General features: G+C 35.8%; 1 protein-coding gene across 1 annotated transcript in view; it reads right to left on the bottom strand.

Annotated features, from left to right (window-relative positions):
* CDH11 (cadherin 11) overlaps positions 1-26,938 on the bottom strand; it is a 96,588-nt gene that overhangs the window by 3,161 nt on the left and 66,489 nt on the right. The window contains exons 4-13 of the mRNA XM_074912947.1: positions 17,383-17,776; positions 15,872-16,166; positions 14,969-15,088; positions 14,316-14,483; positions 11,161-11,348; positions 9,407-9,660; positions 8,294-8,430; positions 7,976-8,097; positions 7,055-7,172; positions 746-997 (exon numbers count right to left, since the gene is read on the bottom strand). Coding sequence (XP_074769048.1) covers positions 746-997; positions 7,055-7,172; positions 7,976-8,097; positions 8,294-8,430; positions 9,407-9,660; positions 11,161-11,348; positions 14,316-14,483; positions 14,969-15,088; positions 15,872-16,166; positions 17,383-17,610 — 1,882 coding nt within the window. The 5' untranslated portion in view covers positions 17,611-17,776. The remainder of the gene's footprint in view (positions 1-745; positions 998-7,054; positions 7,173-7,975; positions 8,098-8,293; positions 8,431-9,406; positions 9,661-11,160; positions 11,349-14,315; positions 14,484-14,968; positions 15,089-15,871; positions 16,167-17,382; positions 17,777-26,938) is intronic.

The following is a 26,938-nucleotide window of genomic DNA, read 5'->3' as shown; positions in this document are numbered from 1 at the left end:
AGATTAATTCCAGCATTTGTGGGCCCCCAGCATTGTGTGAACACCATGACACTGCCTTTGAGCAGCCCAATTGCATGTATGTCTGCCACAAAAAAAAAAGATTAATGTTTACTCTTTCCGATATACCCAAATCTTAACTCTAATTCCCTGTTTCATTTCCATGAAAGCGGATTTTTTCTTAAGCAACACCACAAAACACATGCCTTTGTTGTGTTCCTTCTCATTTCAACTTTCTATAAAATAGCTTTAAAATATATAAGAAAGACTATAAATTACTACGGGCAAATTAAAATATTTTATATAAATATTTTCACATCATCAGGAAATGCTTTACAGCACTTTCTTAAAAGCAGATCTTCTGAGTTATTCATTTGTCTTCAACATAAGAGGAGTTAGAGGGAAATAGCTGGCAGGAGTCATTAATCCTGGCTGACCTCAATAAGGAACTTGTCATCCAGGGAAGATCACAAAACTTAAAACTGTATGTCATGACCTCCTTTAACCAGTGTCCCTGATTAACTGATATTAGGCCACAAAAGGACATTCTCTGAGCACACGTAGACAAATTCACTGGTGTTTGCTATTGCAGTTATCATATATTGCATTTCAGCCGGGCAGATTAGTCCCTCCTATAAAAATAAAAGCTAAGAAATTAAGATTCATTTCTCCATCTTGGAGCTGAGGGTAAGGTTAATTTTTTAACACAAGCAAGTATAGAAGACTAATAAGTAAAGAACTTTTTTACCTAACAAAATCACAATGCACGCAAGAATGGCAATTAAAGCTCCAGTGCTTAATCCAGCATTGAGGATGTAGGCTTCGGCATTACAGGAGAGCAAGGAGCCATTGCTGTCACAGCCGCAGACCCGAATAGTGAGGGTGTTGGTGCTGCTCATAGGAGGGAGTCCGCCATCACTTATTACAATCGGAAGAAGGTATAAATCTTGCTTTTGCCGACTAAATCCTTCACGTCTAACAAGAACACTTGCTGTGTTATCTGTTTAAAGAAGAGAGATAGTAATTTATATTTTTTTTCCACAAAATCATTCTCTTAGTAAATATTGAAAAAATATATCTTGCTACAACAGCTCTGATGCCTTAGCATCATTTGTACAGTAAACCAGTGGAAAATATCACCTTCCTAATGACTGAAGAGCAATTACAGTATTATGTTTCATTCATACAGTACCTCACTCAATTTTAATAATTTTAGGATGATGAGGGTAACACAAGGAACACAAAAAAATCCCTGTTAGTACCTCCTTTTAGCACCCCACAGACTTTCTGGGAAACTCACAACACTTCATGACCTGCCAGAATGACTGGGCCTTGGTATTGCTCTTTGAGCTGTCTCTAGTCTCTTTCCAGAATTAAAGCCTTCAGTGGAGGGAAAAAAACCCAAATCTCCCTGATTTACTGTTCTTGCTGTCAGACCTCCAGGAATGGAAGGCAGAAATCTGTACAAAAATGGCCTGTGTTAATGAGACTCCCACCAAAATGAAAGCCAACATTTGCTATGTATTAGCAGATTTGAACCTCTGGGTTGACCCGTTTCAGTAAGAAACTTTAAGGTAAGCAATATTTTATCAGAACCTGTTTTTCACCCAAAGCCAGAGTTTAGAAAGCTTGCTCATATATGCACGGTATGTCTGGGCACATTTTGAATTATGTGAGTATGAGGAAGAGTTAATGTATTGCTCCAACACTATTTCCAGGTGTTCTCACTGCCATGAGCCTCCTGGTGCAGGGGTTGGAAACCAAGCTGCCATCTCAGCACAGAAGGTCATTTTGAATAGTCCTTCACACTTCCTGGGGCAAAAAAAAAATTTGAAAGTGAGGTATGTGACATGAAATGCTGGAATGAGATGGCCAGTGCTTCCTGCTCCCAGCCATGCTGGACAAAGGCTAGGAAACACGAACAGCATTTCTTTATTGTGCTCCTTGTTTCTCAGTTCTCAGATTGAACCAAAGTTTATAAAATTGTAAACACCCTGAAGTAAATAAAAAGAAACAATCACATCCGTGATTTTCAGATCTTCAAAAACTATTTTAGGATGAGGATCTACTTCACACAGCCTTTCTTGTTTTGCCATGTTCTTTATTTTTCACTATATAATGGAAAGAAAAATAAAAGATTGGTTCTTTTATCTGCAAAGGGAGGGTTAGTCACCTCCAATGGTACCCATTTTACTATTGCCTTGGGGTGTTGCAGGAGATTAATCATTTTCCTGTTGAAGAGTCAGCATAAATTCCAGGATTGAATAATTCAAATCATAAAACCTCTCTTAATGATCTAATCACTGCTATTTCCATGAAAGTTTGTGAATAAATTATACCAAAAGAGAAGTATTCTTGTCTTATATTAACCACCCTTGCAGGCAGCATGCCTGATGTAGGACAAGGTCTGAAACTGTCCCCAAATTTGTTGGACATAGGTCAATTTATGGGATAAGAGGGATGTTTGCACTTGGGCCCTGCTTATTTGACTCTGCCACTGCTAACTTCTTCAGATCACACCAGAAAGGATGAAAATTTATTTAGGACTCTCCTAGATAGGATCTGTTTGCTACATGCCATATTAATTCATCTCCCCTATCTGTATAGCTCCTGACAGGACCACCACACCTGACACCGTGTGGTAACCTCAGCATGACAGAACTGTCGTCTTTCTGATACTGAAGTCTCATAAAAATAACATCTGGATAGAAACCAGCTTGTTAACTTCTCCTTTACATGATGGTCATAGTTGCTAAGGACAGAGAAGCTGATAAAGATGTTTTACTTGTGGCTTTTGGAGGTGCCCTTCATCCCTTTTCAGTCTTTCTAATTCCTGAATGTTTACATGAAACATTTGCCTAGCTAGGCTTTGTAGCACAATTTTTTAAAGGACCTTAGTGATATCAGTGTCCGTGTGATAGGAGTCCTATTTTACGAATTTAAACTAATGTGCTTGTAACAATTTGGTATAAATAGAAATTTAACATCTAATATCTATTAACCTATCAGCTAATACTTGAACTAATATATATTGATATAGAATAAAACTATTCCACAGGGTTCTCTAAAATGCATTTAATAATTCATTTCCTCAATATGAGAACAAAGATCTGCTCTATTAAATGAAAGATCACAATAGGACAGATTATACTTGTGGCAAAAAATATGAACATTAATAGTGGTTTGAGCTACAACTGCCTAGAGGCTGCAAAGGCAATATGGAGGGAAACACAGGCGATGTCATATATTAGTATATTTAGTCTGTTGTCTACACATTTTTTATTATATTGTATTTTTATTGAATCTTGGCAGCTTAAACACTATTCCTAACTAGAAATAAGAAAAGAATGGCAAATTATCCAGTTATTATATAGACTGACCAATTCCACTGCAGTGAATTACATGACACTGAGGCTGAATTTGATCCAGTGGTTGATTTATCTGGTTTAACTGGAAGTGATTTCTAGTTTAATATGATTTTTTAAAAAGAAAAGTTTAAAAAGGACTACCATATATCAACCCTAAAAGGTCATTTTTTAAAAACTTTTTTCTGTTTTTGTTCACTTCTCACATTTAGAAGAAATATAATATCCCTTAAAAGGAAAAAACCTCTTTTACCTAGATAAAAAATAACATATAATCCTATCTAATATTCTCATCCTTGCTTTTTCATTATTTTCAAGTCCCAAGAGTATAACTATAATCCAGCTATAATGGCATTTTTTAAGCCAAGAAACAGAAGTTAAATGTCAATACCAGCTTAAAACTATTACTTAACACATATGGGAGCTACTTGACTGACAGTCTTAACAAACACAATGGGGGTTTAACATAAGACAGAAGGAAGAAAATAGCCATCTCAACACCATCCAGAAAAATACACATGCTCTCATTTTCCAGCTATTATTGTCTGGGATATCCAATATCCAAAAGTGTTGTAAGTGAAGATTACCTATACTCTCCATGAAATCTTCAGAATTAGAAGTTAAAATTGCATTACTTTATGGTGATCTTCCTGACCTTTGATTTTCATCTTTTTCTCTGGCAATCTTATTGATGGTTTTCCAATTTCTCCTCTACATACAAGCAAACATATCTTAGCTTTTGGAGGCTTGTTAACATGTATATTGTGTAAGGAGGCTTCCAGATTAAAGAACCTGACTGCAATGTGAACATTATCACCTATATCAGAATGTGAGTGCTGATTCAGGAAGAAATGTAAACAATTTCAGGGGTCAATTGTCTACAGTCATTACCAGGCAGTGACAATTGCTGTGGATAATCCATGGCAAAATCCCATAACTATATTGTTCATATGTTTTAAAAGGTCTTGATTAAAAGATGTGAAATTGAGAGGCAGAGGACATGTGTCAATTAAAAAAGTAGATTTTAGTCACTGATTTTAGTGGACTCACAAATTTAATTTCGGTCTTTGTGAAGCACTAGCTTGTGTATTTGAGAATGTTACTACACCTTGCTTTTTCCACTGTGGTGTAATTCGTCCTTGTGCAGCATGGTGAAGCACGGTGGTTGCAATCCTTCCAGCCATGTTGGCTATGTGCCAGGCTTCCACACATAGTGAGGGGGCCCAAGTAAAGGGCATTTCAGTTTAGGACAGAGCAGGATTAAAAGCAGGAAATCCATTTGCAAAAATCTGTCTCTCTGCTGTGAAGTGTCATGAGCCTCTACTGCTCTTTTGAAGCTCTGACTTCAATGGGAGTAAAATTGAACAGAGCCTGGGCAAACACAGTGCTGTTTATTTACGTGGTATAATGTAAGTAAACAGTGCAAAAGTAATTCAGTGTTTTATCACAGCATGTGATAAGCCATTATCTCATGTTTTCTATGGAAGATAGTCTCAGCTGAAAAACTTGGTAACACAGTAGGCTATTAATAGGATGTAGAATGTGATTATGTTTTTTGGATTACTGCAATATGTGATTACTTTTAGGAGTTGGTAGAAAGAAACTCTATTAAATGATAATTATAGGACTGTATTCACTTTAAAGTTCTGTAATAGACCCAAACATTGGAGTTTTTGTTAACTGTTCTCCACAGTTAATAAAGCCATTTTTCTTTGAAACTAGCAATTCCCTCTGAAAGCAGTGGCATGGTATAGAGACTGCTCAGATTTACAACTGAAAAAAACTTTACACGATCATGTAAATTATCTGACTTGCAAATGGCAAGACACTTGCTCTGAGAAGTTTTTTTATACAGAAGTACATAGTTTTAACTTTTGTACTTGGCTCTCTACCATAACTTACTTTAAAAAAAACCCACAGAAATAGTTAAATTAACAACATCACTGCACTGAGGATTGTACAAAAAAGAGGGAAAGACAGGACTGAAATGGATGGATGGATTTTCCAAACACAAAATTATACAGGAAGATTCAATCCTTAAATACTGTCTTATTGAAATAACCTTTTGCAGTACTGTCAGGTCCAGTCAGTACATTCAGCTGACATCATAATTTCAATTACAGAACATTTTTATCTGGGTTAACTTTGTCATTAAAAAAAGGAATGAATTTGCTGCATATGGAAATGAAGGATTAGTGGAATTGGCTGGAGTCAGGAATCATAATACCACTTGCCTGAAGCTGTATCAGAGCATCTCAATTCTGACCTATGCTTCCTCTGTTAGATTATAAAATATAATCCATTTTCAGTTTGATATGGTGACCATAAAATATCTTTTAAAGAGAAACATGGCCTCAGGGTCTCAAGGAAAGAATACATTTTTATTTACTTCTTTCTAAAAATACATACATCAATTTTTCAAAAATTGTGTTTTACTACTTTAAAGAGGATAAATATATCCCCTTCACTGGATCCTTTATGAATTGCTTATATATGTACATGTGTCAAGTACTAGGCAACAGTATTACTTTGATCCTTGAAGAATAACAGAAATTTTGTTTGGGAACTCTGATGATAATTACCCTCACTTCAGATGTTCATAGAGATATAAAGTATGCCACAACATAACACTTGAGAGAAAAAAGTTTTTACTGAAATAATGTATCTGGATTATGTTGCCTTTTGTACTTCTGGCAGTCTAGAAGAAATCATTTGGATTCATTATTTAAACCAGTGCAACTGAGTTCTACTTTTCAGAAAACAGTCAAGTTTCCTTCAAAAATTACAGCTTGCTAATTAAATCCAAATTCTCAGAAGTTGAAGCATTTTTCCCTGTACAGGAAAATAACAAATGAACATTGAATGAAAATATCATATTGATTACCATTAAATAAATAGAATAAGTATGTATAATGGCTGAAGCTGTCTTTTTTCTGTTTACCCCCCTCTGTCTTCCTCAACCTCTGGAAAGTTAGATTCACTGATGCTATTATGTTAGATGATCAAATAAGTTTTGGTGGTCACCTATGCCTTTTTTTTTTTTTTTTCCTACAAATTTCTTACACCTTAACATCCATCTGAATGCAAGGCTATACTATATTTCATGAACAGAAAATTGGTAAACATATCAGGATACCTATATCCTGTGATATACCTAATCTAGGTATGTTTCACAACAGAAATCCACATTTTTACTTCCTACAAAAGGTTAGAATGGCAGTGATTTTACTCCATTAGGAATCTAGTCCATGTCTCTTGTGATTCATAATTTACAAAAACTAGCAAGGAGAGTCAGGTGAACAAATACAAGCAACCTAACAATTTATCCTGCCTCAGCTAATTTTAGTTTAGCAAGTAAGAGTTCTCTAAATCAGGAAGATCTGCCAATTACATTTAGTGAATGTTTTTGTTAATGTTTTTTACCCTCTTCCTGGGAGATAAAATGGCAGTGAATTTTTCATGTAGGGCATAATTATGTAATTTAAAATATGTATTCAAGAAAATGAAATTGAGTTAACAAGTATTATATTATTCCAAGAACACCCTTGTATTTCAGCACTATTTTTCTGCCTTCCTTGCCTAAATCTGAAGGCAGAAAAATATGAAAATGCTGTTGTGTGACATTATATTGGCCATTAGTTTTACTTTGTCATTTCTTTGGACCCTAGTTTAGACAGAATCTTCACACAAACCTCTGTTGTCTCTGAGTGTAAAATTTGGATTATGAATAATTTCAGGTGGTAAACTGAAGATAAATCTTGGTCCATTGGCCGACTCATCCTTGTCATCAGCACTAATTGTAATAAATTGCTGTAAAAGAAAAGTACTCTGTAAACAAACAGCTCCGTCTCTAGACACATCACATATAGACAGCTTTCTGAGAAATGTTTTGAATACAAAGAATTTTGAAATGGCATAAGCACCCCAAATACCTGAACAAATATATGCAGTTACACAGAGCAGACTCAAAACTAGAACAGGCAATCTTTATTTGCTCTTATATTTAATCAGCACAGAATTATAGATGTAAAAGTATACACCTATATATATATATATATACATTCTTACATACCAATATTTGTTAATGATAACTTAATAGACTAAATAAAATTCTGCAGAAAATTTGGCAGCTCAGAGGGAGTTAGCACAATGTCCTTTTCAAGCTGCTACACTAACTGCAAAAGTGTAGAGCCATATTTCTGTATGATACCAACCCCTCTTCCTCACAGATTGTTCAGGGGTAAATCTGTAGGCTAAACTCCACAAGCACTGCACTGTGATTCTTCCCATAAGATGCCGAGTATTTCTGTAACATCCAAAACAGGCTCACAACTGGGAAAGCTGTTTCCAAACAGCTTAGTTGCCTATGTGATGGTGGATACTTAGTCAATGAGAGTTATATTCAGTGCATGAAGCACTGTATCTGTAACTGTTGATAGCGACCCAAAATAAAAACACAGGAAAGTGCCTTTCTGAGTGCTCTAGGTATTTTGGCCAAAATTTCAAAATAAGCATTTGTTTATTACCACTCATTTGAGCTGCCAACACAAAACTGGGCTAACACCCTGAAGAAAGAAATTCACGCACAGGGAAGGTGGTGGGCACAGACATACCTGATTGCTGCGAGCATTCTCACAGACAAACGCTTCATAGGCTGCTGCAAATTTTGGAGCATTGTCATTGACATCAACGACCTTAATCGCAACTGGAACTTTAGCCTCCTGGTGTTGTTTGTCTGCGGGAGTAAGCCAAACCAAAATTAAACAGAAGCAGGAAAACCCCTCAAAACAAACAAAATCCCAGCCGTATCCAGGTAAAAATGTGATATTCTGAAGTATTTCTATTGGGATTCATTGCAGTTTATCAAACAGACAATTAGAGGACTACAGATTTATCCCACTGATTATAAAATACCTCAGCGAAATACTTACGGACTTCAACAGCAAAGACAGAGATATTATGCCAAGCAATTTCTTCCCTATCCAAAGCTTTTATTGTTTTGATATTTCCATCTTCTGCATTAATAACAAAATATCTTTCAAGGTCAGTGTGACGATCAATTGAATATCTAAAGAAGATGGAATGTCAGCAATTAGATAAAAGAAGGATTTAGTAGTTTCATGCAACCAAATTTGTTCTAGGTCATTATTATTTTTAAATAATTTTAAGTAGTGCACTTATTGTTACCCTTAACAGCATTGTCAAAGGGATGATATGCATTCTTTTAAAAGGAGATTCACCTGGTTGGTTTCTACATTTAGAAAAAATATTACATCAGAATGTTTGTAGTAAGTGAAAATTATTGTTCTTTGAAGTCTCTATATTAAAGTCCCAAAATATTCTTTATCTTTTTCTCTTATAAAACATGATAAAAATATCTACTGAGATATGTGTTTTCTTCTGTTCATATTAACCATGAAGTTCTTCTAAGTCTTCTGGTAATTGGATTACTCGGAATGTTAATTGATCATATCAGATTATTAAATACCCATTATGTACACATTTGTACAGCTTTATATAGCTCTAGATTTTTTATCTTTACCTTGTAATTCTTTGAAATATTAACTATACCCACAAAACAGAGTTTCATAATTTGATTTACACTGAGAACATGACAAAAAAAAATAAACAAAGACTACCCAGTGTAACTGCAGAAGGTAGGTGTGTGTGTGTATATGCTTGTCGTTAGCAATTCAGGTTTAACAATTACCCAACATAATCCCTAATCTACTGTACAGACTTCTGTCTTTTGAGAAAAAACATACTGTGGTAATAGCATAAGATATTTTATGGAAAATATAATTTAGAGTCTAACACAGATGTCCTTAATTATATTTTAGTTAGACATAGCTATGATACACTTTCTTAGTGACACAGGCTTTGAGAAACTAGTAGTTTATGGAACAAGACATAAAACCAATGCTGTATGGTTAGAGTTATTAATATTTTGGGTGAATTTATAATATTACTGTACTTACATAACTTGCATAAAAATTCTGAAAGCTAATGCTTAGAAAGAAACAGCCTGCTCTAATGAAGCATACCTTATAGCACTGTTTGCAGCATCGGGGTCTTTGGCATGTACTTTTCCAACCACGGTACCAGATGCCGCATTTTCTTGTACTTCAAAAATATAACTTGGCTTTAAAAACACGGGTGGCTCATCAGCATCTTCCACTGATATCTTCACTGTTACTGTGTCCTTGAATGGCCCGTTGCTGATGAACTTAGGATCAATATGTACATTGGCTGCCTCTACCTTCAGACTATAGGACTTTTTGGTTTCAAAATCTAAGAGCTGAGAAACAAGAAGACAATGCATTCCACTGTTAGGAATACTAAAGTGTAAAAGCAATAAGCAGTCCCTAGTATTCAATGACATAAAACAAATGTGAGCATCTGTCAACAAGCTTGGACTGAAATGTGTATATTTAAAAACATAAAGACTCAAATGGAAGGAGCTACATTCTATGTATGGAGCAGCATAGGAAGGCACTCAAAATATCATGACAGTCCTTGTCTTGCTCTTTGCTTGCTGTATCACTCATGAAATCATCTTTACTGGGAAAATTAACCTTCTCTTCATGCAGCCTTCCAGGTAACAACAAAGAACAACAGATAGGAAAGGGGTTCCCACAAAATGCCAGGTTTGGTCTATCCCAATCTGGCAAGCACTCTTTTAGAGATACGGATGTGGCTTGAATTGCCACTGGGTGCACCATGAGATAGGACATAGAGAATTTAAATTATTTTAGTATGGGAAATATGAAGATGGTTTGCAGTGCTTTCATTTCTGTAGTTCTTTCCATCCATAGATCTCATAGCACTTTACAAAGGGGAGGTGAAATAATGCCCTATGAGGTAAGTCTTTTGGGGAGCCTGAGCAGTCACAGCATATCTGCATTGTCATTGACGTGAAATGGCTGCAATGTTGCAGTATTGGTAGCCTCTAAATGATCATGCAGGTGCCAACCCCAATTCACAAAGTATGCTAACACCATAGACTGAATGGTGTGACAGTTTGCCCATATCTTAAAATACTTAAGATATACACTCCCACCTCTAGAACAGATACAGTAATTGAACCACAGCATAGTTTTGACCAGAGGAGACCTCTGGGTCTCTTCCTGAGAGACTGCCCCAATGTGCAGGGCAGGGCTAACTTTGAAGTTAAGTTGCCCAGGCCTTCTCCTTTGAGTTTTGATTATCTCAGAGAGAGATGAATAGCTATGAAGATACAAAGGGCACAATAATAATGCTTAAATAATGAATAAGATTTATGATTTGTAATATGTAGTTTAAAACTCATTTAGTAACACTTAAAGATCACACTGATGGATTGTATATGAAATCACCTCGGTATTTTTGCTGCTTTTTGCATAGCCTGTGACTCCTTCAGAACAATATTGTGGACAATGCACAGCTGAAGAATTCAAACTATAGGGCATGAGGCTATTCAGACCGAACATAAAGCAACAGTGAATGTCTGCTACTTATCAGCACTAGGCAAAACTTCATTAACAATGAAGCCAATGGCATTGTATTTTACCGTGACTTTTTATTATGAATTCATTTAGTTTGGGCAATTAATCCACTGTACAGTGTTTATGTAACTCTTCTTGGTTATTTTCTTCCATTCCAATTCAGCTAATGGGGAAATGGAATATTAAGAGTTAATCACAGCTTTAGAAACAAATTAAGTGAAATTGCATTTACTGATATTTTATCTTAGGTGGTAATCCATTATTACCAAATATTCTGTCAGCAACAAAGAATACTACACATTAGTAGGTATTACCTTCTTAAGCTTTACAACACCTTCCTGAGTCTCATAATCTGTTGTAATTTCAAACATATCCATGCCATCTCCATCAATGATGCTGTAAGCTACTAAGCCATTTTCCCCAATGTCTGGATCTTTGGCCTTCACTCTTCCTACTTCCTCTCCTGGGACAGCAGCTTCCGACACTGACATCTGGTACACACCTGGTGGGGAAAAAAAAAAAAGGAATTTGCCTTAAGTATGCAGTCTGCTCTCCAGTTGTACATTTAGTTATTTAACTTGTAAGTTCCAAATAAACACAGTAATTTTTTACATTTTCAAATCCCCCGAAGGAATGTTATGTTATAAAGAGCTTTGAGAAGTCATCTGTGAAATCTTAAAACACATTGCTAATCTATGTAACAGTACCTCCTCACTTCTGTTTTACACAACATCTGTGTATCTCTGTTCAGGGTGGGGTTAAAAAGACAACTAATAACTCAGAATGCAGAAATTGTTGTGACATCAAGGTTATCATTCATATCAGAAATGTTATTACAAAAATGGAAGGAAAATTCTCTTTCATATGACACATGGTATGACCTTCAACCCTGTAGAATCCAGAAGTGTTTCTGCTCATTCATTCAGGAGCCACAAATTATATACAATGAATTGGATAAGACTTCTCTGCTCTGCTGGCTAAAGAATAAATACACTGCTTTCTATGCCTTCAATTTGGAGTGTGAACATATAGTAGCAATGATTATTAAAATTTAACACAACAGAGAATTTGTATGGGATTCCACACCAAACAAAAAATGGCTTTCCTTCATCAAACTCCAGTAGGAAAAGCATCTCCAAACACCCCACAGATATGTTGCCATACGGGTTTTATCTTGTATATTCAGGGACATCAAAGGAGAGAAATACTGTTCCTGGATAAATTTCTCTCCAACAGTTGTCCTTCAGGCAGCATTGATTCCAGGACCTTCCCAACCCACTCCAGAGTTCGGATAACATAACCTGATCCTCAATGTAGAAATCTATGTCAGCATTTTCTGCCACTTCATCAGCATTAATAAATTGATAAAACAAAACCACGGGAAAATAAAACAATCTAATTTATCCCCCCTCAATTGCTCTTGTTGCTACACAAGCACCCTAGAAACATCAGGAGACTTACACCAGGCAGGGACTTGGATCATTACCCATAAAACCAATTGGCACATGTCACTGAAATAGATCATTAACTCTAGTCACAAATAACCCAAAATTTAAGTATATAACCCATTAAGGGTTTGAGCAATGAACAAAAAAAAAAAAAAAAAAAAGAGCGAAAAGAAGAATCAGTCACTTGGATGTTTATATAAACAGGTCAAATCCTGGTTTTGCATCACAAAGCATTCCAAATTAAGGTTTTAACGTGGGGGTGAATAATTAGGTAGAGTAACTGCTATTTGGCATTTCTGGTAATTTTAAATATTCTCCCAAAACACTCAGTAAAGTGGCTTGAATTTGTAGAAAAAATCTATCATTTGATGCAGTTACTCAACAAAATACTATATAGTGGGGTCCCAGGTTATGATTCAGAGTGAAAAGGTATGTTTATGAGGTATGTAAAATTTGACATTTTTAGGATTTAATACTTTCCTATTAGAATGGTAGAAAATGCAGACATAGATTTTTACATTTAGGGACTGGCTATGTCACTTATGGTCTTGCATGAGGGTCCAGAAAGCCGCAACATTGGAAGATTTGTTAGAGAGATGGTCATGTCTTGGGTGCATCAGTGTCATAATGGTTTCTGAGAGAAGAAAGAGGGTGGGTTGGGAAGGTGTGTACACTGCACTCAAAAAAAACCCCGACCCATGCAGAAATGAGATGCAGAACAGATGTGTGGGTCCATTAATGTACTTCTACCCAACTGTGAAGACTGAATCTGTTAATGTCAGCCCTGATTAATTTTATATGTGCAAAATAAATAGCACAGGTATAAAAAAAATACTTTATTTGACCACCTGCAATACATTTCAATCATCAATTTAAAAATGTGATTGTATCAAATTTAGTCTGTATTGCCATGGTAAACATAAGTCTTGAGGAGTATCCAGTCTTAACTTCTATTCTTATGGATATTCATTTACTGAGAATGTTTATCGAAGTAAAAGATGAAGCATCAACACTTAAAATGAAAGGCTATGTGAAATAGAAAATTATGCTCAGGCACTTGAAGGTCTGTCAAAGACCTGAAAGGGCATAATCAGGATCTGTTAATAGGTTGTGGAACACTTTCATCAAGGGCCAAGATAAGCAAGAGACTTCAAGCCTGAGAAATGTAGCTGTAAGAACATAAAGTAGATCTCCTTTCCTTCGTCCATCTTTATCAAAAACAAAGTGAATTTGTTCATTGAAAATTACTGTCATAACTATGCTTGCAAATAGCTATGAACTCGGAGTACTGGAAGGCATGACATGAGGCCACTTGGAGACCTCTTTCAAAGACTGTAAATCTAACTGGAGAGCTTTCTGCTGCACGCGTTATGTGACTACTGCATACTACAATTCTCCCAACGCAGAAGAATCTGTTCCTGAACAATACATGCAGGGATTTTTGTTTTAACCTCCTTCTATTTCCCCCCAATGACTTCTTAAAGTTCTTGTGGTCTGAGCATGGTAGTAAACATCACTTGCTTTTTTATAGTGTCTTTTACATCCGCACTATAATTATGAAAACAGGAAAGGAAGTAAACCAGCTTATCCCAGCACTGCTGCAGGGCAGGTGCATTTACTAGTTTTTTTGACTGATTTGGTTTAACTCACAAAAGAGTCCTCAAGAAATGGGGCTTCTTTCACCATTAACAGAGGAATCCAGGCTATGTCTGCCAGACCGTATCATAGGTATATTTCTTATATAACATGGTCCAGTAGTTTTAAAAATGAAGTGCAGTGTTAGGAATCTTTGTAATCTAATCTTGACCTTAAAAAATGTCTCACTTTGCAACACAAAGCAAATAATCTGGATACTAAACCTCTATATGATACTAGCAAAAATGTGTAAATAATATTTATCTATTCCCATGTTTGCTGTGATAATGCATCAATTACTGCTTTTTGAAGCTTTGAATATGTCTGAAATCATACAGTTATGGGTACTAGTAGTAAATGTGAGTAAGGATTTTGTTGTCACTTACTCTGTGGGAACTTTGGTGGGTTGTCATTGACATCTGTAAGTGTAATTGTCACTTTGGTTGTCCCTGAGAGGCCTCCCATGTGTCCTCCCATATCTTTTGCCTGTATTACAACATGATACTCTTCCTTAGCTTCTCTGTCCATATTCGGAAGGGCAGTTCGGATAATTCCTATAAATACAAAGAAAATATGGCACATACAAATTTTCACAGGTTCACATCACGAAAAATTGGCTATTTCATTTTTACCTTGCATTAAAATACAGCAATAATCGCAGTGATGGTGCAGATTCTGCTTTCCCTACACTGTGCTTCATGCTATGCAAGAGAAGTAGCCCAAATATTCAATACAGCTGAACATAGAATAACCCTGGAGAATTACAGTTCAGAACAGAAACTGTCATTTCTATCATACCATATCATACCACAAAAGAAATAGTATCATCTTTCTAGTGCAGTGTACCCAGAAGCTCTACCAAATGCCAGGGGCCCAACCTGCAAAAGAGCTTAGCTAGAATCAAGAAAGAATGAAGGAAGCTTTGCTCAAACACATCAGTAGATATACCAAACTGTACTGCCTCAGTCAATATTTTTAGTTCTTCATTTTAATGTATTCCAGTTATGAGGTCCTAGTCAAATAAACTGCTCAATAATACCTGTTTGAGCTTCCACTGAGAAGTACGGCTGACCTTCAAGAATACTGTAAACCAGTTTGGCACTGTTCCCATAGGTAGGATCATCAGCATCTGAAGCTGTTACCTGAATAACTGATGTACCTAAAAATGGAAAGCAAAGAGAGAAGAAATACAGTCAGAATCAAACATGTCTGCAAGAACCATGCAGAGATGCTTTTGGTTATATGGCATAACTTTTTCTTAATATTTTATTTCCAGGTTCGGTAAATGAAAAAAGTTTATTTGGCAATTTATATATGAAAAACTAGACTCATACAATCCAAAAAGATTTGCCACCAGCTGTGATGTGGATTAATGTTCTAAACAGAGAAGATATAGAAGTCGGCAGTCACTCTGTACGATTATGTTTTTTTTCCTCGGTAGTTTAAGCGTTACATTGCTTTTGTCATTAGACAGCCAAACAACAGAGTATTATTTTTATGTTTACCTCAGTAAGTTTCAGGGAAATAATTCCTATAGAAATCTCTGAGATAGACACAAGCTCAAACAGCAGATAAAAAAGAAATAGATAGTATGACAGTAACTCCTTAGCTTTATTAGACAGTTCTGCCAAATGAATGATCTTGCCGTTTACCCCAGAGTATTCACACGCCATAAATTCCATGGGACCCTGACATTCCTTCCTAGCAAGAAATAGTCCTGTTCTAGGAACTATCTAGAGACATTTCAATCGTGACAGTTAGTAGCTGTGCAGAGTTTGATTTGGTCAGCAAATTAGATAAATTGGCTGAGTCACTGGCTGAGCATGAAGCAAAGTTTACTTTCCAAAATTCTAGACTCTACGAATTAAACAAAGCCAAGATGTACTGACAATGCAACACCTTCCGTAAGGCCAGGAACTGAAGTGTATTTATGAGTACTTACCTACATTTGATCTCTCTGGCACATTGGCATGGTAGTTTTCATGAAGAAACTCAGGCGGGTTGTCATTTATATCTTGAACTTTAACAATGAATTCAGAAGGTGGTTCCAAAGGTCTGTTAGTGTTCCTGTCTACAGCTTGTGCCGTGAGAGTATACTGAGCTCTTTCCTCCCGGTCCAGTGTCTTTGTTGCGTGGATGTTCCCTGATTTGTCATCAATAACAAAAATGATTCCTGCTCCTTCACCTGAGAGAATGTATTTAATGTTTCCATCCCCAGAATCAATATCTGAATGAAGCTACAAAAATGAGAAACAGACATACCTTAACAAGATAGTATACATTTCATGCATGTGTTTATGAAACAAAAAAACTTCATGCGGTTACTATCATTTCATAGTTTTCAAAAATCTTATCTTACATCAGGCAATAATCCATGCTCAGGCACATGCTGTGAACACATCTGCTCTGCATTCAGAGAAGCTGCCTTCACAGACGTGCACGGTACCACACCTAGGGTGCTACTGAGACCCAGGGTTTAAGATTTAAGGAAGAGAATACATGAGAAAATAGTAATACCAGGTTCCTTATTCAAATGCAGTTGAAAGGAAGAGTCATTTTTACAATGATTTTTACACAATTCATACTAATCATATTCTACTAGGTTGCATGTAAGAAGCTGTTAAGCACAAAGGGGATGTAATGAATGAGCCAGTCAGCAATTGCCAACTAGTTTTTAATTACAACCTCTAATATAAAAGAAGTAACAAATGCTTACTAAACATTCTTACTTTTGCAACCAATCCACACATCAGTTTGATGAGGGAAATATTGTGCCAAATTATAGCTATATTGATTGTATATTGACAGCTACAAATTGCACAACACTAACCATCTTTTAAACCAGAATACCAGAATGGGATTTGCTGTCATTGATTCTGTTCTCCACTCTTTTTGTTCTGGGGTTAAGTCAACATGGTTCTGCTGAACATTTATAAACTGGCTGAAATGCTGTTTTATTTATATATATACTGTTACTGTTAGACAGTAACAATAAAAAATTAGTTGAGGATGTGTGTACACACATATACGCACACAGATATATCTCTCCCTCTATACATACCCCTCATATATTTAATTTTACTTGAAAGAATTAAGAGATTGAGCAGTACACATTTACTGATCTACTGGGTTAGACAACACATTTTTAATTACTATTTCTAAAGACCCAAGAACGATACCAGATATTCCTGAGACATATTGTTGCTCAAGTGATTGCTGTGGTTCTTGCTGTTGTGTTAGATAACAGCTTGTACACCTTCACTCAAAGTCTGCTGAGGTCACTGGAAAAATTTGTACTCACTTAGGTAATATTTTGCATAGCACCTTGAGCTACAATAAAATGATTAATTCTAGGTGAATACAACAGAAAAGCAATGGCAAGATAAAATAATACACACAAAATAATACTGTAAATAATATTAACCCATGAATGAAAACAAAATTCTTTCTTACCCTTCCTACTAGTACAGGATCTGGTCCTGTATACTCTTCTATAACAAAGAACTGATTCCACACCCAGCCTCTTTTTGAACGATGCAGAACTTGTCCTTCTTTTCCTTTTTCATGGTGACCATGAAGCGATGGCCTTGTGTGGTTCAGTTTTTCTGTAGCTGCGGCATGGCTGTAATACAGCATGACCAGGCAGATAAGAGCGGCATGTAAACAATTGTCCTCCTTCATTTTTGGTTATTTTGTAGGCACAGGAGTATCCAAGAATCTACCCCTTCCACCTTGGAAGTCAAAAAGTTTGGGGTTACCGAAGTTTCAGATAAAATGTTCTGCACATAGGATGCCACCACACATTAAACACATCACTTTAGTGCTCTGCAGCTTCCCAGCTTAATTCCTGAAAGAAAGTAAAATGGAGAAGATTGTCAGTACTTTTATGTTTTGAGGTGCAATAATTTTTTTATTAAGCAAAATAAAACTAGTACTACCTTGGAAAATTTCCAGTTAATAAGAGGATTAAAAGATATTAATAATTATGAAGTACTGAGTAATGACCATATTTGATGTTTTGTTACATGTAACTGCCACCTTGTAAAATTTCCTGACTTTGCTGGTTAGGGCACTCATTTGGAAGTTGAAAGACAGAGAAACGTATTTTCTCATGATCTTTCCAAATGGATTTAGTCCAAGATGCAAAGTAACTGTAGAAATACCTAATTCATATCTAAGTCCTCTTTGGAGCTTAGATATAAGCCTTAGATATAAGCTGTTAAGTCATAGGTTTAGATATAAGATAGATACCAAGATACGTCCTTACCAAGAATTGAATATTTCTACACATGCCTGGAAAAAGGCCCTTTCATGACCAACAGATGCTGAAAATAACTACCTATATTTTTCTAGGCAGGAGGAGTGGCTGGCAGAACTCAAAGGACCTATATTTTGGATTTAGACCCTTGAAGTAGCCCTTCTACCTCTCTCTGAGGATCAAGTCATCAAAGTGGAGAAGCAGTACTGACTGCCAATTCTGCTGTCTTTGTTCTGGTGCTGATAAATGTCACAAACAAATAAAAACATATTCAGTTACTTTTGATAATATAACAATTGATTTAGCTATTTATTCCTACTTTCCCTGTGATTTAATTTACCAGAATGATATTGATTTCTTACTTCCTAACAATTCTTAAAACACTAGGTCAGAATTAATATTTGAAGCAGAAATTGCATAATACAGTGAAACCTGAACTAAGGTCTATACCTCTAGCACTTAACAATAATAAAGCCCAGTTTGACTTATCCCTGGGGTTTCCAATATATTCTCCTTCAATCTTTATAAAACAGCCAATTTTTACAAGGTCCCTACGATGTTTGTTTCGACTTTCAGTGTAATTTACTTTACTCTTCTGCAAGATATTAATAAACCCCTCAATGTTATAGTCATACGGGCATAAGTATAAATATACAATACCATCTTCTTTAAAACAGAATGATTTTTTGTGAGCAATATGGAGTTCATAACATAGTATTTGTGGCAGAGAAAATGTGAATATAGGGAAAAACTTGAATCTACATCACATTTTATAACTCCATCAAGACACAAACATCTCACTAGTATCGAACCCATCCATCTCAGGCTGTCTTTCTCAAATCCTGAGCAGTCATGTCTTCCATCCAAATCCCTTTGCACAATAACATAAAAATACACACCTATCATTGACAAACAAGGATTTACAAATAATTCATAAATAAGAAATTAAATATTAGTTTCTATTTCCTCAAACAAAGTTTTAACTTTTATTTCATTGCAAACCAAAATCACCTCAATTACACCACCATAATGGCTCCAGCATAATGAATTAAACGAAAGTCACACACATAGACCCACACCTAATTTGACCTTCCTAAGCATATTTATTAAGTATAACATTTGGTATATCCATTTAATTCTTTACTATTGTTATATGATGTACCGATGCAGATGACTCATAGCAGCATGGAAGACATGAAAAAGAAAACAATCTCTATTACTTTGGTCAGAAAAATACTTTTATTCTGACACAATATATATGTGTGAAGTGTGGAGCATTAGGTCTGTGGTTTCAAAGCTTGTTTCATATCTCCATTTTCTTGGGGGGTAAAAATAATGTAGGACTTAAAGGACCTGAAAACTGATATTTAACCTATTTTAGAAGTGGGTTAAATATGAAAAGCCTTTCAATACTAGTTATTATGGTGGCTCTCTATGATAATAGTTAATTCTAAAAGGAAAGGACACTTCCTCACACATCCAAGTTTTGCACAGCAAAAATAAAATTAAAGCTCCTAGTATGCCATATTTACTTACCAAGTTACCCTATCATTTAACTCACTTAAACCATAGTAAATCTTTTTAAATACAAGCTATCAAATTCTCTACTCATCCCACAGATGTAAAATGAGTTATTCTGTTCTGTTAAGTAAACACCTCTGGATTTACAACTTGTGGCAGGTGTAAATTTGACCTGGCAGCAAGCAGGCTCTGAGGTTACCTGTTTTGGATGTTTTGTCTACATAAATTTATTGATGTAACCAAATTCTACATATTAAGGCAGTTCAGACTGCTTCATAACTGCATTCAGTCAATCATAGTAAACCAAAGTAGTTTACTATGGAGCATCCTCTGAGCCAAATAGTCTTCAATGCTATACCCAATACAGCTAACGATGCCGGACAGGTACATTTGCTACAGGGATCTATAGCATGTTACTCATGTGCAGCAGTTAGAGGTTCTTGGGCTCTTGGACTGTTAAACAGGGCCTACATGATCCAAACAGAAGTGAAATGGGAAGGTACACCTAGACAGCTGAGACAGCTGTGCACTGTTAAATCTGCTGGGGCAAAAAAAAAAAAAAAAAAGTAAACTGCTTACATAAATAGATTTTGGATGCATTTGAAAAGTAAACTCACTGATAATTATTCTTCATTAACATCACATAATCATCTCAACAATGAAAGTAAACAAATATGACCATTATTCCCAAACTTCTCAATACTGTTATGTAAATCAGTAAACACTTTATAAAGATGCTTAACAATAATGGAAGAGCCAAGATGATACATATGCCACTTATTATCAGCTATTCATATGTGAAGTTCTGGAAACAAATTATTAATCACTCATACATGCTTAATTTACTAATAGGGATTTAAAGCAAAAATTGTTTGCTACCTTTTGTTTTATCCTTTTCATGTATGTGTATAAATAGGAAGCAATAAAGCTACATTTCTTCAAGATAAAGAAAACTATTATCTGTCATCCACTACTTGGGCTAAAAAAAAAAAATATCACTAAGGCTGTTTGTGGTAATTGCTTCTGTTTTGAGTTATAATGTGAAAGGACTCCATGCTGTAATACCAAGCTGGCTCTTTAGTAAGTGACCTACTGCTAGATAGGCTGCAATTAAAGCTAGACCTGCAGGCAATAAGGTCTCCCTGGCCTCCTTGTGCCCCTCTAGTCTTCTCCCTTCCTGAAGTTCATACTCTCTGCTCAGTTACATAGCAGTTGCCACAGCATTAAGCCCTCTGACTCCTATCCGCATAAGAAAAGCTAATAGAATAAATCAACAGGGTTCCACTGAAGTCTATGAAATTACTTAAATTCAAAACAGCTACAGTTTGGCTTTTTATAAACTACTTTCTTCCTAAAAGGCAAGGTGCACAAGATTCTCTTAAGTTAAAGCTAAAATAAACTGATTAAATAACAAAGCAGCATTCTTAACAAGAAAGAAGTCTCTTTTTTTCTTTTTTTTTTTTTTTTTTTTCCCAATCTACTTAAAACCTTTCAAACATTTGAATGTTAACTCAGTTGCTGGAAGCCTACAGGTTCCTACTTCTTCAAGCAGAAAATGTGGAAAACCAGCTAAACAATTTATAAAGCAATTCCTTTTCTCTTGTAGAAAAATACCTCGTAATCCTGTAAGCATGTAATACAGATCTGAGGACAGACGGCAATTGCTGCAGCTGGCTGGAATGCTGCTCTGGTGAGTGTCCACAAATTCTCCGTGTGCAGCACTTTTATTTAGGCACTGCACAACACTATACAGATAGTGAATTGTCAGAATAATTTGCTGTGAATGTTTCTAGTCTTTCTTTAAAAATCACAGTCTTTAAGATATCCTTAACATTATTGTTATTTCTGCACATAGATTATATACCTCAACCACAGTAGAGCAAATCTCAGTGGGCAGTTGACCAAATTGCAACATCCTGATTTTTTTCATTGTTGTTTAGTATTGCACAACATACCATTTTGAAATCCTAAGTTTTCCTAAGAAAACTGTTAAAAAAATCTGCATCCCATTTCTTTAAATGTAGTGGATGCCAGGTTTGAACTGCAATTTTCTCAAAAGGAAGAATTCCATTAACATAGTTTAACCGCATAGAAATGTTGGTAACACTGGTACTGAATAATAGCTCTATCAGGGATAAAGGGAAAACAGGAGTTAACCAGCCACCACACAAGATCAAATCACATAAGAGAGGCACGTGAACACATGAGATTCCCAAATACTGCTCATGTTAATGGATCAGTTGAGGTATGCTGGACTGAGAAACCTTAAAACAGTATCTAGTCCGCACTCTGAAAAACAACATACACGGTGAGGTGCATACACAAACTGTTTGCATGGAAATAGAAGATCTCCCTAAATTGTGAGAACATGTCTTCAGGGCAGTTCTAGCTACATAGATAATAATGTCTATGTTTTGTACTTGCAGTTGCTACTTAGTTCTGGAAATGCAGAGGTAGTAAATTTCAGTTTTAACATAAGAAAAGTCCATTCTTCTACCGATAGAAAACCCTTCAATATTCCTAATGGAAAGATGCTATTCAACTAATTCAGAACACATCTATCATAAACCTGAAAAATTATATAACCATGTCCACAGACTTTGGCATGGAGTAGAGCCAGGGTCTTGACTGCTCCACAACGCATCAACTCCACTCTCCTCGTTCACCCTCACACTGCGAGACCGCCAAGTGCTGAGACTCTCACCATGCAGCACAGCACAGTGGAGAGGTGGGGTTATGGGGTTATCCCTACTCTAATGGGCTCATCTGAAAAGTCAGTCTGCTCTAGAAAACTTCACACACAAATTTGAATGACTGTTCATAGATGACTAATAAACAAAAATAAAGAGCCAGCAAAGATTATTTTAATGACAAGACTAGTCGCGGAAGTAAAGTCTAGCCAACTTTAAATCTCTTTCATTATATTTTTAGCAAAAAAAATCCCAAACATTCATGCTGACTTCCTGTGTTCTATTAAATGATCGTATGCCAAATTATAACAGACTAAACAATTTTTCTGATTTATCTAGGCCATAACTTCTCAATGATACATTAAAATAGCAATTGTTCTAAGGAATACACTTGGCAGAAAGCAGTCAAGAGCACAGTGTAGCAATATAATAATAGATGATTATGTTCTGAAATGTTTTGCAAAAGTATCAAGTAAATATAGCAAACTCACAGTCCAAATGAGATTTTAGCTGTAATTAGAATTAGCTGAAAAGATGAACGATTTATTTCGCAATAATTTTATCATCAGACAAGGAAATGAATAGTTTTTTAACGACAGAATAAATATTGGATCATATTAGTTCTGGAGTTAAGAGTGCCTGAGTTTTGGGTATAAGGATGGAGCGGCAGGCCCAGCTGGGCGTCTTCTCTGTGTAATCAGGCATAGCAAAGCTAACAAGAACCTAGACATTTTTCTGCTTTTGGGATAGAACTGTTGCAAGCAGCCTCAGGGCTCATACTCCATGGTTTAACTTAAATGGTTAGCAAAGAGCCTCTTTCTTCCTTGAATACTGTAAGCGGGGTCATGAAAAATGAGCCGTTCACATGGAAAGAAGGTAGGAAAAAGATTTCCAGATCAAATAATCAGTCGAGTCCCACTGAGCCCACACTGGTTAATCTTTAGGGCATATCATGAATTTAACTACTTTGGGAGTTTTTAAATAAAATACATGAATTGAGGGATGTGGAATAGTTCTGTGCACAACCGTTTCATTACTCATGTGCACTGATGAATGTATGCATAACAGTGTGAATGCAGGAGTTCAGTCTCTGACATGTATTTTTATCCTTGCAGATTGCTGGATTGAAATACCCAATGCCTAAGTATTTTCAATAAATTTATATAAATCAATATGAAAATATTTTGAAGGATACTACTTGCTGCAGAAAGCTATTCAGCACTAACCAGTAAGCTTCACACATCTTGATAACCTAACATTTGGTTTAATTTAATTTTTTCCTGTTTAACAAAACTTGGTTCTCTTCCTTGACTCATTTCAAGAAAATGGTACATAAAGATGAACAAATAGCCTGGCCCCTATTGTTTGAAACAGATAAAATACCAAGAATCCGTACTTTTCACATTTAATTTAATTTTCTCAATTTTTGATTTAAAACTGTTCTGCATTATCAGACCAATCTTTGAATAATTTTTAGTTTAGACTCACTACAACACACGTGGAAAAGAAGGCATCTCATTTTATTTATACGAAATAACATTAGCAACATATCAAGCTCTGCTATATAGCATATCTCTCTCTAGCTATCTATCTATGCATGATGTATATAGCAAACCCAGTTCTTAAAATAAATGCTTTAGTCCTGAAAAATGCCAAACTTTCTGTGAGATTCTAAGTACTCTAAATCTGGACAAGACTAGAATTAGGATTATTGTATTTTTTCCACTGGAAGTAGAGTATGCCTGGTTTTTTCCTTGATAGAACTACTTATATGATATGCAGAATTGAGAAAAGTGCAACAGTGGTGTACCATCATTTGCAAGGTCTACTTTAAATGGAACCTGAACGGGAGGATGAGACAATATCAGCTTCTTTAACTTTCAGTTACACCCCAGCAGTTAAAGGCTTTATGCACGTCTTGTCAGGAAATTGTCCCATTAGGAGTTGGATTTTTGCTTCCTCAAACAAACCCCTTCTCCCAGGGCAGCATTGGAACACAGAGCTCTATTCACACATCAGCAGAGTTCCCTCTCTAAGTGCCAGGACCACGGCCCTTACTCATCACATACAAAGTAGGAAAATTAAAAACTAAAGGAGTCCATGCCCAGCAAACTGACTTTATGAATATGACTAACTCCATGAGACTAGCCATGTATATGTATCTACTGGAAACCAACCACTAAAGGCCAATATGCAGTAGGTAATAAAAAATATTTTGTTTAAATGACAAGAGGTCTGATCTCTGATGCAGGAAAAGATTTTCATGCTGTATAGGTAACTAGTAAATCTCATTTTTCCCAATGTGTAATTCTAAAACAGACTGCCAGCAACTAACTCCCTGTGAGCCCCTCTGAAATGTCAAATCTCTCTTCTTGTTGAAGCATATTTCAGGTCTCACTGGAGTGAACAGCAAATAACCCTCATCTGAATGCAAATTTATATAAGGTCTTTTGTGTCATTCACAAAACATAATTAGTCTTACGAGACAAAAGTATTTAGTCCAGAAAAGGAAATTTTTCATATTTAAATGTACTTGGGACAAAAATTCTCTTAGTTGTTCCATTGAATATTGAGAACCTCACACTCCCCCAATTCATATTCTGCTGTTTTGCATGGGAGCACAATGCAGTTGCAAAGGATTATAATCTGAGGTTGCAGTTCTACAGAGCTAAATCTATATATAGCTTTATATATGGCATGCAAACAGCCAAGATTCTAGGGATATCCTACTACAGCAGAATTCTAGGTCAAGGCAAGATTTGTATGTACTAAATACATAAATAAAATCTTTACAGTACTGGCAATTTTCATCTTTAGCAATAGAAGTCACCTTAAAAATGCTAAGTAAGTTTTGTGGAATCCTATTCTCAGTTCTGTAGAGTCCTATGAAAGAAAATATTAATCCTTTGCATTTTTAAATTATGTTTTATAGCACTGTATTGGATTACTGAGAGTTTAAAGACAATAATCCCCAGCTGCTCCAAAGAACAGTTTTCAAAATGTAGCCATGCTCTCCTGTAGCAGCTTTCAGACTCAGTATTAGGAAACTATAGACAAAACCAGAAATGATGGCTCATTGAAAATAGAAGTAATTTTGCAGGAAAGAGGAAGAAAACTAGCCTCCTGTCTAATATGATGTGATACATCCTTCAGTATCCACCTCTGAAATCATCATGGAAGGAAAGTATTTTTACCAGGCTTTGATTTAACTTGTACTCGTTCATGAACAGTGAAATTGCCATTTGGTGTACCTCATACAAAGCAGTAGGAAGAAGACTTAGTACATTATGAAGTGAATAACACAGAAGTAAGCCTGAGAGAGTGATATTAAAAGGCTTGGGAAATGAAAAATGGCTGTAAACAGAGTTTTACATTTACTTGCTGCCCTGGGGAGATCCACTTAAGATAAATGTGACAGAGGCTGTCTGTTTTTAAGCATAAACTCTACAGGAAAACAACTAGCTTAAGAAAGGTAGTCTTATTAAAGAACATGGTGATTGATAGAGTCATTTGAAGTAATGACTAAGATCTTGGTAGAGTTTATTTTAAATAGTAATTGTGTTCTTGTGCACCTTAGACAAACTGGAATTGTCATAATTTCCTGTATACTCAAAGGCCAATATAGCTGTGGCCTATGCCTATGCTAGTTTCAATATAGTTTGCTATTACGTAAGTGGCTATAAACGATACCCCAAGGAGGAAATAAATGACAACTAAAGTCAATGCACTTCCAGCTACTAATGCTGTACTTACATGACAAGCCAACCCTTAATTTTTTTTTTCTCTAAGAATTTATACTATTGAATGTCTAAATAACACTTGTCCTGTGACTGACCGTCTTTTTGTTTTATGCCAAAAATGAGACAGAGAGTCAAGACTAAAATTGATAACTGAAAACCTATCAAAAACTAATGGCTATAGGCAGGCCTACTAAGCTACCAAACCTTACCAGAAAGAATTCCAACAAGCAATCCAGTTCTGTTCTGATCTATAATCTCTTGCTGAAGGGCTGACAGCCTCCACGCAGTCAGAAATCTAAACTCAGTCTGTGGTATTGTATTTACAGCTTCATTTCTAGAGGCAGCTTCAGAAGTGCTGCTGAAATGCCAAACTATTTACAGCATCCTGTGGGGTCTTTATATGACCAGTGTGTTCCTCTACAAAACATTTTTCCACTTTGAATATAATTCTAGTAGACTGCTTGATCTCCTGGTCCTCTTCAGTCTGGTCTCCCTCAAATAGGAAACTTTCTGATAAAAGATTGGCACTTCAGAAGCATATGCAAAGCAACTGACAGCAGTTTGTTTAAGTCTAACAACCGCTATGACTCTCATTTAGAGAGGTTCACATAATTAGATTCTCTGTAACACTTATCTTTATAAAACTTGACAAGTTAGTGAATTACTAAGAGTGTCTTTTTCAAATACATTTGCTAGAGAAAAAAGGTGAGAACTAAATTTCTAATCAAAGAGCCTTTTCCTTTCCTCAGCTTTCTCAGAGCTGCAGAGGGAAGAGTTCAGATCCTTCAGTCATGCACATG

Source organism: Athene noctua, chromosome 9, assembly GCF_965140245.1.
Source record: "Athene noctua chromosome 9, bAthNoc1.hap1.1, whole genome shotgun sequence".
NCBI classification, from domain to species: domain Eukaryota; kingdom Metazoa; phylum Chordata; class Aves; order Strigiformes; family Strigidae; genus Athene; species Athene noctua.
This window is presented reverse-complemented; position numbering and strand designations above follow the sequence as displayed.